Source organism: Anomaloglossus baeobatrachus, chromosome 5, assembly GCF_048569485.1.
Source record: "Anomaloglossus baeobatrachus isolate aAnoBae1 chromosome 5, aAnoBae1.hap1, whole genome shotgun sequence".
Taxonomy (NCBI): domain Eukaryota; kingdom Metazoa; phylum Chordata; class Amphibia; order Anura; family Aromobatidae; genus Anomaloglossus; species Anomaloglossus baeobatrachus.
In genome coordinates this window covers 133,835,879-133,852,756 of record NC_134357.1, presented here as the reverse complement: position 1 = coordinate 133,852,756, position 16,878 = coordinate 133,835,879, and the positions used below count along the sequence as shown (strand labels likewise).

General features: G+C 45.4%; 1 protein-coding gene across 1 annotated transcript in view; it reads left to right on the top strand.

Annotated features, from left to right (window-relative positions):
• HIF1AN (hypoxia inducible factor 1 subunit alpha inhibitor) overlaps positions 1 to 16,878 on the top strand; it is an 84,282-nt gene that overhangs the window by 55,643 nt on the left and 11,761 nt on the right. Inside the window, exons 5-7 of the mRNA XM_075348916.1 lie at positions 5,259 to 5,365; positions 6,938 to 7,001; positions 10,765 to 10,875. Coding sequence (XP_075205031.1) covers positions 5,259 to 5,365; positions 6,938 to 7,001; positions 10,765 to 10,875 — 282 coding nt within the window. The remainder of the gene's footprint in view (positions 1 to 5,258; positions 5,366 to 6,937; positions 7,002 to 10,764; positions 10,876 to 16,878) is intronic.

Genomic DNA, 16,878 nt, shown 5'->3' with positions numbered 1-16,878 from the left:
CTACTATGTTTTGGTGTCCATCTGCAGAAAACGTATATGCCCGAAAATGGTGCAAGACAGAGCACATGCTAACCGAGTCTGCTCCATTATAGTCAATGGCCCTATCGGCGCATGCGTCCGAAACACGTTTTGCGGTGTGGGGGAGAGGGGCATTTCGGCTCGGATGCCCCTACGGGACCACTGAAAGTAAGCAAAAGCGCAATGTGAAAAGGGGCCTTAGATACCCCGTTGCACCTCTCATCAATTAACAGTGCTTTTCACAAACTTTACTTATATTTCAGAAAGTATACATCTGATCTCACAACTAAAGGTATGTTTAGAATCAGCATAATGCCAGCATAACACTGGCTTTAGTTTATATATGAAAATCCTGGTGGTTGGTCCTCTTTAAAACAGAGAATTCAGCCCTGACTGTCTTATGTCATAGTCTACTTTTGTTTACCTTCAATGTTAGTTTAAGCCTCTTATCTTTATCAGTAGTGCATCTCAGCAGTGTGTGAGTTGTAGTGCTGACTCCACCCCCTTCTGTGATTAAGAGCTTCTTAAGGCCCCGTCACACTAAGCAACATCGCTAGCAACATCGCTGCTAACGAACAACTTTTGTGACGTTGCTAGCGATGTTGCTGTGTGTGACATCCAGCAACAACCTGGCCCCTGCTGTGAGGTCGTTGGTTGTTGCTGAATGTCCTGGGCCATTTTTTAGTTGTTGCTGTCCTGCTGTGAAGCACAGATCGCTGTGTGTGACAGCGAGACAGCAACAACTAAATGTGCAGGCAGCAGGAGCCGGCTTCTGCAGAGACTGGTAACCAATGTAAACATCGGGTAACCAAGAAGCCCTGTCCTTGGTTACCCGATATTTACCTTCGATACCAGCCTCTCTCACTGCCTGTGCTGCCGGCTCCTGCTCTGTGCACATGTAGCTAGCTGCAGGACACATCGGGTTAATTAACCTGATGTGTCCTGCAGCTAGGAGAGCAAGGAGCCAGCGCTAAGCAATGTGCGCTGCTCCCTGCTCTGTGCACATTTAGCTGCAGCACACATCAGGTAATTAACCCGATGTGTGCTGTAACTAGGAGAGCAGGGAGCCAGCGCTAAGCATTGTGCGCTGCTCCCTGCTCTGTGCACATGTAGCTGCAGCATACATCAGGTAATTAACCCGATGTGTGCTGTACTAGGAGAGCAGGGAGCCAGCGCTCAGTGTGCGCTGCTCCCTGCTCTCTGCACGTGTAGCTCCGTGCAGTGGTAACCAAGGTAAATATCGGGTTGGTTACCGATATTTACCTTAGTTACCAAGCGCAGCATCTTCCATGCGGCGCTGGGGGCTGGTCACTGGTTGCTGGTGAGCTCACCAGCAACTCGTGTAGCCATGCTCCAGCGATCCCTGCCAGGTCAGGTTGCTGGTGGGATCGCTGGAGCGTCGCAGTGTGACAGCTCACCAGCAACCTCCTAGCAACTTACCAGCGATCCCTATCGTTGTTGGGATCGCTGGTAAGTTGCTTAGTGTGACGGTACCCTTACTATGAAAATGTACACTGAGAGCCTGGTGTGGGCAGGGGCAGCTTTCCCAGCACTGCTACATGTAAAATCTAAAATCTTAGCTTGTATCAAAACGGCTACACACCTGAATCTAAGTGATTTATCGTTGAAGTCAGAGCCTCTTTGGCTACATCATGCTGCTCACAGGTGAGGTTGCAAAAACCTGCTGACAAATGGCTTTTAAAATACTGAGGTAAAAAATTCAACAAATACTCAGTGTGCACGTGGCCTAACTAGAGTGGATTCTGTTGCAGATGTTTTCCACAGTTTACATCCTGTGCTAACATGGTTTCATAGATTCCTGACTGTAAAGAAGCTCATTTCCAGCTGCTACCTTGTAAAAGCGATGGAGATTGTGATGTACACTAGTACCTCATACTACGTATGTGTCCTCTTTGCTCTGTCTCTCTTGTTGGACTATTGGAGTGGACAAGTGTGGCTTGACGAGGCAGGCAATTCTGTACCTGCACGGTCTTCCGCGTCTTCACCACTTGACCCTTTTAATGCGGCAGAATCGTGAAATTGACAATGAATGCCTGTGGCATGTATCCTCCTGTGTCATTGTGACAGGAGTGAAGGGTATACAGCAGCTGTCCAGCATATTTGTACTAATGTGACAGGAGCCTGCAATTGACTGGGGAGTTGCCACTCATATCCGACTCCATTAAATGGAGCACAAAGCTAAGTGCTGGGCTTGTAAAACTTAGTTTCTCAAAGTACTTTTTCAATGTTGGTAAGTCAAAGGTAACCTCAGGCTTGTATGATCTGGAATTACATGTACAGTTGATAGCTGGGAGGAATTTAATTTCCATAAAACTCCAATTATCGAATTCCTCCCACCAGTAAGTGGGTAGAAGAAATGACTGACATTGGGAAATGCTGTACTATTGTCACCTAACATATGAGCACTGATTTATATCGTGGTTGATAGTATGTTTTCCTATAAGTCAGTGACTGCCTTATGTCACATGTTCTTGTATCCCAATTGACTTGTCGGAGCTTCACCTGCACTTTAACAAGGAGCACAGAGATGGCAGCGATGTTTACTGTTCTTACTGCCAGGGCTGTGCGGCCAGTAACCAAACCTTCCACTCCGACGCCTCAATTTCCCCGATTCCAACTCGAACTCCACGACTCCCTCATACATGACTCATGTTTGTGATAAATATACCGTAGAAGTATGGTAACATCAGGCTTATAATCATTATTATGGTGCAATAATCAACCAAAAGCCTAGATTCTTTGATCAGAAATAGAGCAGACATTTATAGGACATTTCTGAACTTTCCCAAATTCTTATGAAAAATATTCATCACATATTGCATTGACCTACTGTACTCCATTTATTATATATATTAGGAGACAGTCCATTTTATACCGACTCTGACTCCACCAAAATAGACCCCTACTCCACAGCCCTGCTTACTGCTCACTGGCATTGTATAGATGCCAGAATTAAAAGTGACTACCCAGTCCCTACACAGCACAGCCAGTAGAGATGTGGTGGGGTTTCTAAGTACTTATGTGGCCTTCAATCAACTATTGTTGTTCTTCTGAAAGTTTAGGAACTGGTTAGTTACAGCGCCAACAGTGCCAGTCTGCCACGGGTCTCCTGACTCAGACTAAGAAGCTTATATAATGCCTTTGGTGCTGCTCGATCAGGCCAGGAGAGCAGCGGTTGGCTTGGATATTGTGAACCTTTATGCGGCCCATGAAATGAGGCCATGTAAACCCACCTTAAGGTGCCCACGCATTTCAAACCATTGTTGCTGACAGCTCTCTTGCCTTATGGGGGAATAAGGCAAGAGACATCAATGTTCGGTTGAACGTTCATGTGTTTTGAATAGGCAGTGTTGAGAAAGCAGCTCGTGCACAGTTCTGGCAGCGTCTTCTCTCCTGAATAACAAAAGGGACAGTTGTTTAAAGGGGTAATCCCATGTCCAAGATTCTATCCCAATATGTAGTAGGTGTAATAATAAGAATTTTAGCAAATCCCTTCAGTTAGAAATGTAGTATAGCTCTTCTGATTCACTATGTCTCTTACCTCATGTGCAGGGCATTGCTGGACCTTGGGCATCCATGGTTATGACCATGAGCAACTAGCTGGGACTATAATGCATGGCTGTAACCATGGATACATAAGGCCCTGCAGTGCTCTGCACATGAGGTAAGTGATATAGTGAATCAGAAGAGCTATACTACATTTCTAAGTGGAGCTATTTGCTAATAATCTTATTACACCTACTACATATTGGGATAGGATCTTGGAGATGGGAATAACCTTTTAAAGTTTAAACTGACCAATCCTCCTCTCCCTTGCCTTCATCTGGCAGTGGGTTCGGCTAATTTTAATGTGTCTGGGGGCTTTTATCATCCAGATTTTCCCTTTTAGTGGTCAGTGAAGTAAAGCTGTTGCCTTAAAGGGAACCTGTCAGGCAATTTTGTGTTCTAACCTAGTAGTAGGGTGATTTGTGGCCTAGTAACCCCTTCCTACCCATCCTTGTGTTGTAATGGTGTGTAATGTGAATGTATAAAAATGTTTTATTACTTATGTGTATCCTATGTAAATGATCAGGGTCTCTAGCCCCATGGGCGTCGCATCGCCCTGTGGGCGTGATACCATGGATTTACATGAGCGACGTCTCGTCGCTCCTTGAGATCCTGCAAGTACGCACTTACCATTCCCGCAGCCTTGTTTGTCCGCCGGTGCTTGCTTTTTGTCTTCAGATGCGCTCTGCGCATGATTCGAACTGCAGGAGTCTTCTGAGCATGCACAGAGCGCGTCTGAAGACTAGAAGCAAGCACCCAGATAACAAGGCTGCGGGAATGGTAAGAGCTCACACGTGGGATCTCCAGGAGCCATGGGACGTCACTCATGTAAATCCACGGTATCACGCCCACAGCGCGATGCGATGCCCATGGGGCTAGAGCCCCTGCTCTTTTACATAGGGTACACATAAGTAATAAAACATATTTTTATACATACACATTACACAATATTACAACACAGGGATGGGTAGGAAGGGGTTACTAGGCCACACATCACACTGCTACTAGGTTAGAACGCATATGGGACCTGACAGGTTCCCTTTAAAGTCACGGCATTATTCTTCAGCAAGATTACTGTGATTTTAAAGGGAATTTGTCATGGCCAAAAACATTGGTCACCTGCAGACATAGGGTTAATCTGCATGTAAATAACATTAAAACCCTGTTAGTAGCCACAGGGAGACTCTAAGTCTTAAGGGCGGTACACTCAGTGGTTACAGTCATCACTCCTTGACACTATTACTGCCTGCTCTGCAGAAATGCTGTGGTCCAGGGATGGTGTCCCTGCTCACTGTGTAGAGAGGGGTGATTGTAATCGCTCTCTGCACTGCCCTGATGATTGGAAACAAGTGACTGCAGGGAGGCACAAAGTTTATTTTCTCCCTGTAGCCACTTCTCCGATAAGGCAATTAGGCAAGATTTTAGTGCTATTTACCTTGCAAATTAACCTTATATCTGCAGGTAAATGGTGTCTTTGCATATGACCGGTTCCCTTTTAAAGATAAACAAAAAGAATAGCCCTTCCCCCACCTATATAAACTGCCTGTGCCTCATTTGAGCATTCGTATAGCAATGCCTTTGCCATGCTTCTGGCGCTCTTCGTGGCTATTGGGGTGATGGGGGTGCCTTCTTTTACTATGTAACATGTACATTTATTTCTTTATATATATTAGGTGGACTTTGAGAACCCTGATCTAGAGCGGTTTCCTAACTTCAGAAATGTGCATGGCTACGAGACAGTTGTGGGGCCTGGTGATGTTCTGTATATTCCAATGTATTGGTAAGCAATTGGTTAGATGAGATTAGTTGAGAAATAATGTACTTCCTTTTCATAATTGTTGAGCTATTTATTTTGGAGTGATGCATCAGACCTGTTTTTTTTTATGTTGGTCTCCTACATTATAAAAAAGCTTAATGAATTTGCCTTCCATCGAATAGTAAGATGACTCTACGCATTGTCACAGTATGCACAGCGATGCTAAAAAGTGAGCTGTAGAATACACAGTACGAGCCTACTGTGATTGCTCCAGCACCTATTGCAAAACAGGAATATCTCAAGATAATTTTTATATAGTCACATAAAAAAAATAGAAAAGAGTAAAAAACAAAATCCTTTATTTTGCGATTATGATACCTTCCCTCTAATTGGGTGGAATTCATTGCGATTGGTGATGGATCTACCGTTGACTCCAAACATGTATAGGTTTACTTTTATTTAAGGGGTTAAAAAATATTAATCAAAGATTTGTCCAAAAAAAGGGGCGCACATTTTGCATAATTTTCCGTGATCCGTAGCGTTCTCATTTTTTGGTATCTGGGGCTCAGTGATGGCTTATTTTTTTGAGTCTCGAGCTGACGTTTTTAATGGTACTATTTTTGCGCAGATGAAACATTTTGATCACCTGTTATTTCATTTTGTGCAAAATTTGCCGTAACCAAAAAACATAATTTTGGCGTTTTGGAATGTTTTTGCCGCTACGCCATTTACTGATTAGATTAATTGATTTTCTATTTGCATAGATTGGGCGTTTCTGAATGCGGCGATACCAAATTTTTTAAAAAAATTTTTAACCCTTTAATTTTCAATGGGGCGAAAGGCTGATCCTAGGGGGACTAGTAATATAAAAAAAAAGTTTTGAAAAATTTAAAAAAATTAAAAAACCTAAAAGTTCAAATCACCCATTTGAACGTTTAGGGTTTTTTTTTTTTTTTAAATTTTTCAAAACTTTTTTTTTTTATATTAATAGTCCCCCTAGGATCAGCAGTCTGATCGCTCTTCCATATCTGCTGATCACAGCTACACACTGAGAACACCAGATATGCTCATCTCCTGTCTCGCACATCTCTCGGCCAAGTGAAATAGGAAGTGAGTCATGTGAGCTACAGAAGTCATCACATGACCCTGTGCAACCTTGACAACCATCGGATCCACGCGATCATGTCACGTGACTTTCGGTGTCGGGTGGGGAGTAAACTTTAACTACAACTGCGATTTATAAGGATACTGGAACATCTTGACAGCGCCATTTAAGGAGTTAACAGGATCTGCTCGCGAATCTGCGCTGCGTGCTAGGCACACATGTCAGCTGTACAAATCAGCTGATATGTGCCCGGATCCCCCCGACTGCCCGCGGCAACCAGGTGGGATTAACACTTACCGCTGGGACGTAATTTTACTGCCCGCTGTCGTTAAGGGTTTAATGCTTGAAAAACTAGGATCTGGTTATGTTCTATTCTTGTCAGAAAGCAACGTAAGCCCAACAGAATAGAGACTAATGCTAATTAACTTGCCGATCAAGTAAAATAAAATCCAAAGCATTTATGTGTGGTGAATTACTTTATACTTTTGCAGGTGGCACCATATAGAGTCACTTATGGATGGAGGGACAACAATTACAGTCAATTTTTGGTACAAGGTATGTTTCCTAAATGCTCAATGCATTGATTATGACTGATGCGTAATGTCAAGCAGGGTTTATTAAAGCTCATTCGTGTACAATGTCTGATGTGTTTTCAGGTATCTGCTCTGATATAATAGGCATAACAATATTTTAGAATGGACTTCTATGTCAGCTCCGTCTGATAGCCCGTCACTGCCCTTGCCTGCCTTTCACTTAGCATGTAATGTTGCAGCTATTCTAACCTGTATCAGCTGTTAATTAGAAGGTAACATTTTCTTATCACCATAAAGTGAACCTGTCAGGCCCTCTATGCCCTCTAACCTAGCAGCAGGCACACGTGTGGGCCAAAATTCCCTGCCTAACCATCCCTGTCTAATTTTGTCAAAAAAAGTATAAAAAAATGATTTAGAAGTTGTCCCCCCCCCCCCCCTCCATGCTAATTAGGGCTTTGACTAGTAGCAGGGGCGTTGATTCCCTCGACTAGTCGGCCCCCTTTCCATGTTATCACGCCCATGTGGGCGAAATAATAATGCTTTACAAAAGCGGCATCTTTGCTAGCACTCTACAAAGCAGTGTATGCGTGCTGCTTTGTTTCCCTCAGCATTGAGCTTTTCTGATGCTAGGTGTATGCGTCCCGGTGTCAGAGTGGTTCACTGCGAGGGATCAAAAGTCTGCTGTACTTCTGAGCCTGCACATTACTCTGAAGTCAGGTGCATGCGTCCCGGCTTCAGAGAAGCATAGTGTGCATGATCGGAAGTGCAGGTGACTTTCCATCATGCACAGTGAGCCACTCTGAAGCCTGGATGCACATACCTAGGATCAGAGAATCAATGCTGGGGAGAACAAAGCAGAGCATATACACAGCTTTGTATAGCACTGGCAAAGACGCCACTTTTGTTAAGCATGTTATCTCGCCCACATGGGCGTCATTACACGTAAAGAGGGCCGACTAGTCTGGAGAATCAACTTTGAGGAGGCCAAGATTAATATGTTTCAGTAGTTTTAGTCTATGCCACATACATGTGCATCTCAATAAATTAGAATATCAAAAAGTTACTTTAAGTAATTCAATGCAAAAAGGGAAATAAACATATTATATAGTCATTACACACAGAGAGATCTATTTCAAGTGTTTATTTCTGTTAATGTTGTTGATTATGGCTTACAGCCAATGAAAACCCAAAATTCATTATCTTTGAAAATTAAAAGCTGAAGGAAAAAGAGCGCCAATAGGGTCTTACCAGATATTATAAGGAGATGTACATTAAGGGACACTCTCTTAAAGAGGTTGTGAATGTCACAAACCCTATGCTAGCCTGAGATAATGGCGGCTGCCGCAGCCCCATATTGATTAAACTTCAATGCTGGAGAGGAGAAAGGGGGTTAATGCCGCGCTGCTTCCAAAGTAATGTACTGTTGATTTCATCAATTCTTCTTTATTTTACAGGTCTACGCGTTTCAGAGGTCAGAGCCTCCTTCATGAGGACAAAGGAAAAATGAACAAATCAAAACTATTTGTTGATTTTTTCCTTTGTCTTGCTGAAGGAGGCTCTGGCCTCTGAAATGCATAGACCTGTAAATTAAAGAAGAATTGATTAAACCAACAGTCTATTTCTGCAACAGCACGGCATTAACTCCGTTTCTCCTCTCTTGCATTGAAGTTATTGAGTTTCTCAGAAAATTTGAATAATTACCACAAAACACCTGCAAAAGGCTTCCTAAGCCGTTAAAATGGTCCCTTAGTCTGGTTCTGTAGGCTACACAATCATGGAGAAGACTGCTGGCTTGACAATGTCCAGAAGGCAGTCATTGACATACTCGAGAAGGTGGGTAAGCCACAAAAGGTCATTGCTAAAAGAAGCTGGCTGTTGACAAAGTGCTGTATCCCAGCACATTAATGAAAGGTTGAGTGGAAGGAAAAAGTGTAGTAGAAAAAGGTGCACAAGCAACCGGGATAACCACAGCCTTAGTAGGATTAAGAAAAGGCCAGTCTAAAATTTGGGGGAGATTCACAAGGAGTGGACTGCTGCAGGAGTCAGTGCTTCAAGAGTCACCACACAGAGACATATCCAGGACATGGGCTACAAGTCTCACATTCTTTGTCAAGCCACTCATGACCAATAGACACCAGAAGTGTCTTACCTGGACCAAGGAGAAAAAGAAATGGACTGTTGCTCAGAGGTCCAAGGTGTTGTTTTCAGATGAAAGTAAATTTTGCATTTAATTTGCAAATCAAGCTCCCAGAGTTTGGAGGAAGAGTGGAGAGGCCACAATCCAAGCTGCTTGACGTCTAGTGTGAAGTTTCCACAATTAGTGATGGTTTGCGGAGCCATGTCATCTGCTGGTGTAGGTCTACTGTGTTTTATCAAGACCAAAGTCAGCGCAGCAGTCTACCAGGATACGTTAGAGCACTTCATGCTTCCCTCTGCCAACAAGCTTTTTGGAGATGAAAATTTCATTTTCCAGCTGGACTTTGCACCTGTGCACACTGCCAAAAGTACCAATACCTGGTTTAATAACCACAGTATCACTGTGCTTGATTGGCCAGCAAACTCACCTGACCTAAACCCCATAGAGAATCTATGGATTATTGTCAAGAGGAAGATGAGAGATACCAGACCCAACAATACAGATGAGCTGATGGCTGCTATCAAAGCAACCTGGACTTCCATAACACCTCAGCAGTGCCACAGGCTGATCGCCTCCATGCCACTCCGCATTAGTACAGTAATTCATGCAAAAGGAGCCACAACCAAGTATTGAGTACATTTACTGTACAGACTTTTCAGTAGCCCAATATTTCTGAGTTTAAAATAATCTTTTCAGTTGGTCTTATCTAATAATCTAATTTTCTGAGATAACGACTTCTGGATTTTCATTGGCTGTAAGCCATAATCATCAACATTAACATAAATAAACACTTGAAATAGATCCCTCTGTATGTAATGACTCTATATAACATAATGTTTCCCTTTTTGTATTGAATTACTGAAATAAATTAACTTTTTGATGATATTCTAATTTATTGAGATGCGCTTGTATATCAAACTCTGGCCCACAGGCTGATAATTTATTTTTTTTTTATTCGGCCTGTGATGCCATTATTCTGTATGGAGGACTATGTGGGACCCATAAGTCTGTATGGAGGACTGTATGTGGGGTCTGCGACTAGGTTGGCCCATGACTTTGTCCAAGTTTTAAACTGTAGCCCGCTGTGTGTTTAAGTTTGACTTTCCAGGTCTATGCATTTTGAAGCATTAAAACCTCTTCTTTAGGACAAAACAGAAGTTTTATATTTATGGACTTCACTGCTAGCCTTGTTGATTTTTGCCTGGAGTGATTACATTTCATACATACATGTGACTGCTGCAGCCAGGTATTGGCCTCAACTGTCTCACACTGTAGATGCTAGCATTAACACTGAGGCCAGTGATTGACTGTAGCGGGCACATGGATATCTGTCTCGTACCCTACCCTTAGCTTTGCCAGGGGGCTGAAGCTGAACCATTGTTATTGGCTGATTTGCTTTGGCGGATAACTCTGATAAAGTAGTGTTTCCTCGCTGAACATTGTCATATAATAGATACTTCATCAATGTGTGATAAGTGCAACATCACCAAATGCGCAGAAGACCATTTGGCTTCTTGTCATTATATAGCTACTTTAATATTCTAAAAAGTGTTAATGTCCAATTATATGGCCTTTCTTTTATGTTTTTAATTGTTGGTCTTTTGTTTTCTTTTTTTAACCTTTTTCACTGTGGTTACAATTTAAATAGGGTGCACCGACTCCAAGAAGGATAGAATACCCACTCAAAGCTCACCAAAAGGTAGCGATAATGAGAAACATTGAGAAGATGCTGGGAGAAGCTCTTGGAAGCCCACAGGAGGCAAGTGACTTACTAAAAGGATTTTTGTGGCATTTTAGTTAACTAAAATCCTGCTGTTCTCTTTTCATACATCATTGACTTTAAAAGAAGTTGCATTACAGTAAGGCCAGGTTCACACAAAATAAAATATTGTCCAAGCTTCATTCAGAAAAATCTGAATATTTTTTATGGTGGATGCAATCAGAATGCCATCACTTTTTATGACAAGTTAACATTACAAGACCAATCCAATTTCCTCTAAGAATTGCAATATATCTGTAAAAAAATATTTTATGAGTGAGCGGTTGATGGGATCTGTTTTATCCTGGGCACCCATAGACTATAATGGGCGAGTCTCTCCCCAACATACTAAAGTCCATGCTGCGATTTGCACTGATGAACAAAAGGGTAACAATGTTTTCAACTTTTTATCTTCAGGCTTTATATCTCTCAATCCACTACAGCTTGGGTATCTCATCTTGGCTATCATCTGGGCTGTCTCATACATAAATTTGACTTGCAACTATTTAGCATATGATTAGTTTTTTAGATTCTTGTTATGTAATTGCATTGTTACAATTGTGCAAAATCTTTTTCTTTCTGCATACTACAAATTACAACCTGTTCTCACATTCCCTAATAGCTCAGTGTGTTATTAGGTTAATTTGCAAGTGAAAGGTCACTGGGTCGAATCAAGGAGCAGCCATGACGATTTCCCAAGAAAAGCGAAACTGCATCATTCATCTCAGTTTTTTTGGCTAAAAGAAATTGCCAAACTGCATCATGTGAGGTCATGACAGTTGGAAAAATACAAAATGAAGTCCGTCCATCCATTCAGAAGCAAAGAGGTGGACATCCAGGCAAAATATCAGAGTCAACAGATTGGCTCATCACAAAGTCTCAGTTTTGGGGTGACATACACTGCAGTGGAGTTGGATCATATGTTTTGTATTTGTAATAGTGAGATCAGATATCCATGCAATCCCTGTACAAGGCACATTACAGAAGTCTGGAATGGTGGTCTGAGAAAAGGTGAAGAAGTGTTAATTCCTTTCTCGCCTTTTCATTGGGGGACACAGACAGTGGGTTATATGGTGTCTCCAGGGAAGGCGTGACACTAGGTTTGAAAAAAGTGTTAGCTCCTCCTCCCACAGCATATACCCTAGCTAGGCAGGAAACTAGCTCAGTTTTTTCCTAGGGTCAGCAGGGAGGCTGACATGTCTGGACTGAGCTCCACCAGAGGTGCCTCAGGCCAGCTTATTTTTACTTTTTATTTTGTTTTTCTTTTCTTATTCATTCTATTTTTGATAGGGGCAATACCAGGGTGCCTTGCCACCCCCGTTCCCCCCCGTGTACGGGCAGAGGAAACCTGGCGTGCACAAGCCGTCAGTCTTCCCTCGCGCCCAAGTGGTTGGGTCTGTGTACCCCTCCAGGCTCCCTGGAAGCACCTCGCAGAGGTAGCTCCAGAGGGCTAAGCAGAGCCGAGCACCTGCTAGCCTTGAGCCGAAGATGCGTCCCCGAGATCCCCGCATCCCAGGACCGACGCGTCTTCCGACGGAGCCAGGAGCATGTAGGGAGACGACGTGTACCCGTCCCCTGCATCCAAACCGCCGCCTGGAAAGGCGCTGGTGGGGCGATGCAGGCCGTGATCCCGGGGAAGCATCATAAATTTAGCTCCCGGCGTCGGCCTGCATTCTAGCAACGCCCCCTCCACTGCTCCAGAAGCCGCTCCCTCTAGTGGGCCGTCTCTCCCCTCCATGCTGCCAGAGAACACTGGACGCCATTACATGTGGGGAGCAGACACGAGTGAGATCACCTCCTTGGCTCTGCAATTCTGCAGCACTATATACCGCTCTGCTCAGTGGTATATCGCTGTCTTTCTAGCGGTGTGTGTCTGCTGGCTGGCGGTGTATATCAGCTTTTAGCAGTATATACTAACTGTGCCTGTAGGTATATACCGACTGTTTGACAGGGTGTGCTACTTTACTCGGTATATACCGGCTCTGCATAGCAGTCATTTATAATACTGCTAGCAGCTCTTCACCCACAGCAGTCCCTTTATAATACTGCTAGAGGCTCACTGTACTTATTGTGGAACTGTTGCTGACATGCGTAACCGCAAGGGTGATGAAGCTTCCCAGGCATCCTCTATGGACCTGTACTATGCTTGTACCACCTGTGGACGCTCGTTTTTGTAATGGCCGACGCTATCCACTATGCCGGGGCTGCGATGCCCCTACTACCATGTCACAACAGCCTCCGCTGCCGGACCAGGAGGTCGTGCAGTCTGTGGATTTGGCTGCGGCCACTATCCAGGCAGTACCCCAGTCTGATGACGTTATTCCTGCCTGGGCTCTTCTAATGTCTAAGAGGTTAGATGACCTGGCCGCTCAGATATCCCAGCCTTCCACAGGATCTCACAGCCTCCCCCCGGCTCAGCTCCCCCAGGGGAGCCCGCCTTCGTCTGGTGTCTCGTTCCCAGTACGTAAAAAGGCTGTCTCCAAAAGGCGCCATTGCGACCGTTACGTCTCGTCCGACTCGGACGATGATCAGTCTGACTCGGGCTCCGTGACCTTTAGTAGTCACGATTCCCAAGACTCTGTCTCAGATGTCCCTTCTGAGTCTAGACATATGGAAGACACATTCATTTCGGCTGTCAATCACTCTGTCGATTTCTGATCAGCCTTCGGACCCGACTTCTCAGTCGGCAATCAAGCGGGCCAAGAAGCCTCCTAAGTCCTTTGCCCAGGATCCGATTTTTCATCAAATCATATCTAAAACGTTGGGATCACACTGATAGGTTTAATAAAAAATCGTCCTCTTCATTCGCTTATCCCTTTCCATCGGAACTGGTTAAGGTCTGGTCAGTACCCCCCGTTGTGGATCCGCCAGTATCCAGGCTGGCTAAACACACGGTTATGTCTGTCTCAGACACCGCGTCTCTCAAGGACTCGTCTGACCGCGCAATTGATGCTGCGGTCAAATCTATTTTCCAGGCTTCCAGCTCCTCTCTGCGCCCCCTGTTTGCCTTGACATGGGTGGCGAGAGCTATGAGTGTGTGGAGTAGGAACTTGCGCAAGTTGCTTCGCTCTTGCAATATTCCTTCAGAGGCTCTTGAGATCCTTGATTTGTTCTCTCTAGCCTCTAATTACTTGCTTCACGGCTCCTTAGATGCAGCTAGTTTTGTCAGCCCTAACGGCAGCCAACGCTGTTTTTGCCCGCAGAGTCCTGTGGCTAAAGATATGGAACGCGGACAGTGCCTCCAAGAAGTCCCTGTCCACACTCCCCTTCCAGGGTCTTCGTCTGTTTGGAGAATCCCTGGACAAGCTTATATCTGAGACGACGGGTGGTAAAAGTACCATTCTACCACAAAAGCGGTCTGTATCCAAAAATTTTAAAGTCTTCTTGGCACAGGCAGTCCTTTCGGCCCACCCCCCCAAAAACCATCACAGGGGTCGTCACAACGCTCAGATCGGGGATCCGGTCCCTTAAGGGACTCTTCCTGGTGTTCCCACTCCAGGCAATCTAAACCCAAGGGACCTCGCCCCGCGAAGGCCCCTTCAGCATGACGCCGGGTACCCCTCAGAGCCGACTCCTGTTGGAGGGCAGCTTCTGCTTTTTCGAGATATCTGGCTAGACCATACTCACGATGCTTGGGTTCGAGAAATCGTCACCTCAGGTTACAAGATCGATTTCCATTCCCTACTGGCCAACAGGTTTCTGCGTTCTCGGCTTCCAAAGTCCACAACGCAAAGCCAGGCCTTATTTCATGCCATAGCCTCTTTACAGAAAGCAAACGTTATCATTCCAGTGCCCCTGGAACAGCGCGGCAAAGGTTTCTATTCAAACCTCTTTGTTGTCCCCAAAAAAAAAAAAAGGTGGCTCTGTCCGTCCTATCCTGGACCTCAAAAGGCTAAACAGGTCCGTACGGATTCGGACCTTCCGAATGGAATCATTGCGAGCCGTACTAGCTGCTATGGAACCGGGAGAATTCCTAGCTTCCATAGACATTCAAGATGCTTATTTACACATTTCCATATGTGTATCGCATCAACGGTTCCTTCGTTTTGCCGTAGGATACCGTCATTTCCAATTCAGGGCCCTTCCCTTTGGACTGGCTACTGCGTCTCGGGTCTTCACAAAGGTCATGGCGGCTGTCATGTCCATTTTGCACCCCAGAGGCGTTCTGGTCGTTCCCTATTTGGACGACCTACTTGTCAAGGGGAGCTCTCCTCAAGTTTGCTCAGAAAGCGTGCACATTTGCCCAGACACGCTCTCAAGGCTAGGGTGGCTTCTCAACTTCAACAAGTCATCCCCCATTCCTCATCAGCGCATCACCTTTTTAGGTATGCTGATAGACACGGTTCAGGCCTGGGGTTTTTCTTCCAGAAGACAAGAGGTCTTTCCTGATCCGGGCCGCCCAATCCCTCCGCTCCCGCCGTTACCCATTCCTCCGGAGTGGGATGAGAGTGTTAGGCAAGATGGTAGCAGTCATGGAAGCAGGGCAGCGATGAAAGAAGTCTCCAGGATTCTTCTTTGGGTAGAGATGCACATTCCCATTATTTCAGCTGTCCATATTCCGGGGACAGACAACTGGGCCGCAGACTTTCTCAGCAGGCAAGGTCTAGCGGCAGGTGAATGGTCCCTCCACGACGAGGTGTTCCATAAGATCACTCTTCGTTGGGGGCTCCCAGATGTGGACCTCATGGCGTCTCGGCTAAACGCCAAAGTACATCCCTTCGTATCCCGGTCGAGAGACCCGCTAGCGCTCGGCTCCGACGCTCTAGTCCTCCCGTGGTCGCAGTTTCGCCTGCCATACGTTTTTCTTCCGTTCCCTCTCATTCCGAGAGTAATCAAGAAAATCAAAGCGGAGGGAATCCCAGTGATCCTCGTGGCCCCGGACTGGAACAGAAGAGCCTGGTTTCCAGAGCTCCTCCACCTTCTCGGCGACACTCCCTGGCGTCTTCCCGACCGCCCGGATCTTCTGTCGCAAGGTCCAATATTCCACCAGAATACAGCACAGCTGCATTTGAAGGCGTGGCGCTTGAATCCTTGATTCTAGCCAAGTCTCATCTTCTTCCAGGGTAGTTCATACCATGCTTAATGCTCGCAAGCCTTCCTCCGCCAGCATTTATCACAGGACCTGGAAGACCTATCTGTACTGGTGTGACCGTCATAATCGGTCGCCCCTGACCTTTCAATCCCTAATGTTCTTGCCTTTTTGCAAGACGGTATGGACTCGGGTCTTGCTCTCAATACCCTTAAAGGACAAGTTTCTGCCTTGTCAATTTTTTTCCAGAAGCAGCTGGCTTCTCGCTCTCTGGTCCGTACCTTTCTTCAAGGGGTGGCGCATTTGGTCCCCCCTTATCGTCACCCCTTAGATCCCTGGGATCTGAATTTGGTTCTCGGAGCACTTCAGCTTCCTCCTTTCAAACCCTTGAGAGAAATCTCTCTTCAACGGCTGTCTTGGAAAGTTGCCTTTTTAGTCGCTATTACCTCTATCAGGCGAGTGTCCGAACTGGCAGTTCTGTCCTGTCGCTCACCTTACCTGATATTCCATCATAAGGTGGTCCTTCGGCCTTCCCCCGCCTTCCTTCCGAAGGTCGTATCCTCTTTCCACCTGAACGACGACATTGTGTTGCCGTCATTCTGCCCGGCCCCGGTCCACTCCTTTGAGAAACCCCTTCACACTCTTGATCTTGTCAGGGCTCTGCGGATCTACATCTCCAGAACAGCGCCGTTGCGCAAGTCCGATTCCTTTTTCGTCCTCTCAGAAGGACACAAAAAGGGCGACCGGGTTTCCAAATCCACGATTTCTCGATGGATCAAGACTGCCATGTGTGAAACTTACAAAACACGAGGTGTTGTTCCTCCTCAATCTGTGCAGTCCCACTCTACATGAGCAGTGGGTGCCTCCTGGGCTATCCGCCATCAGGCTTTGGCGGCCCAACTTTGCAAGGCCGCTACCTGCTCCAGTGTGCACACGTTTACAAAATTCTACAGAGTGCATACGCATGCTTCCGC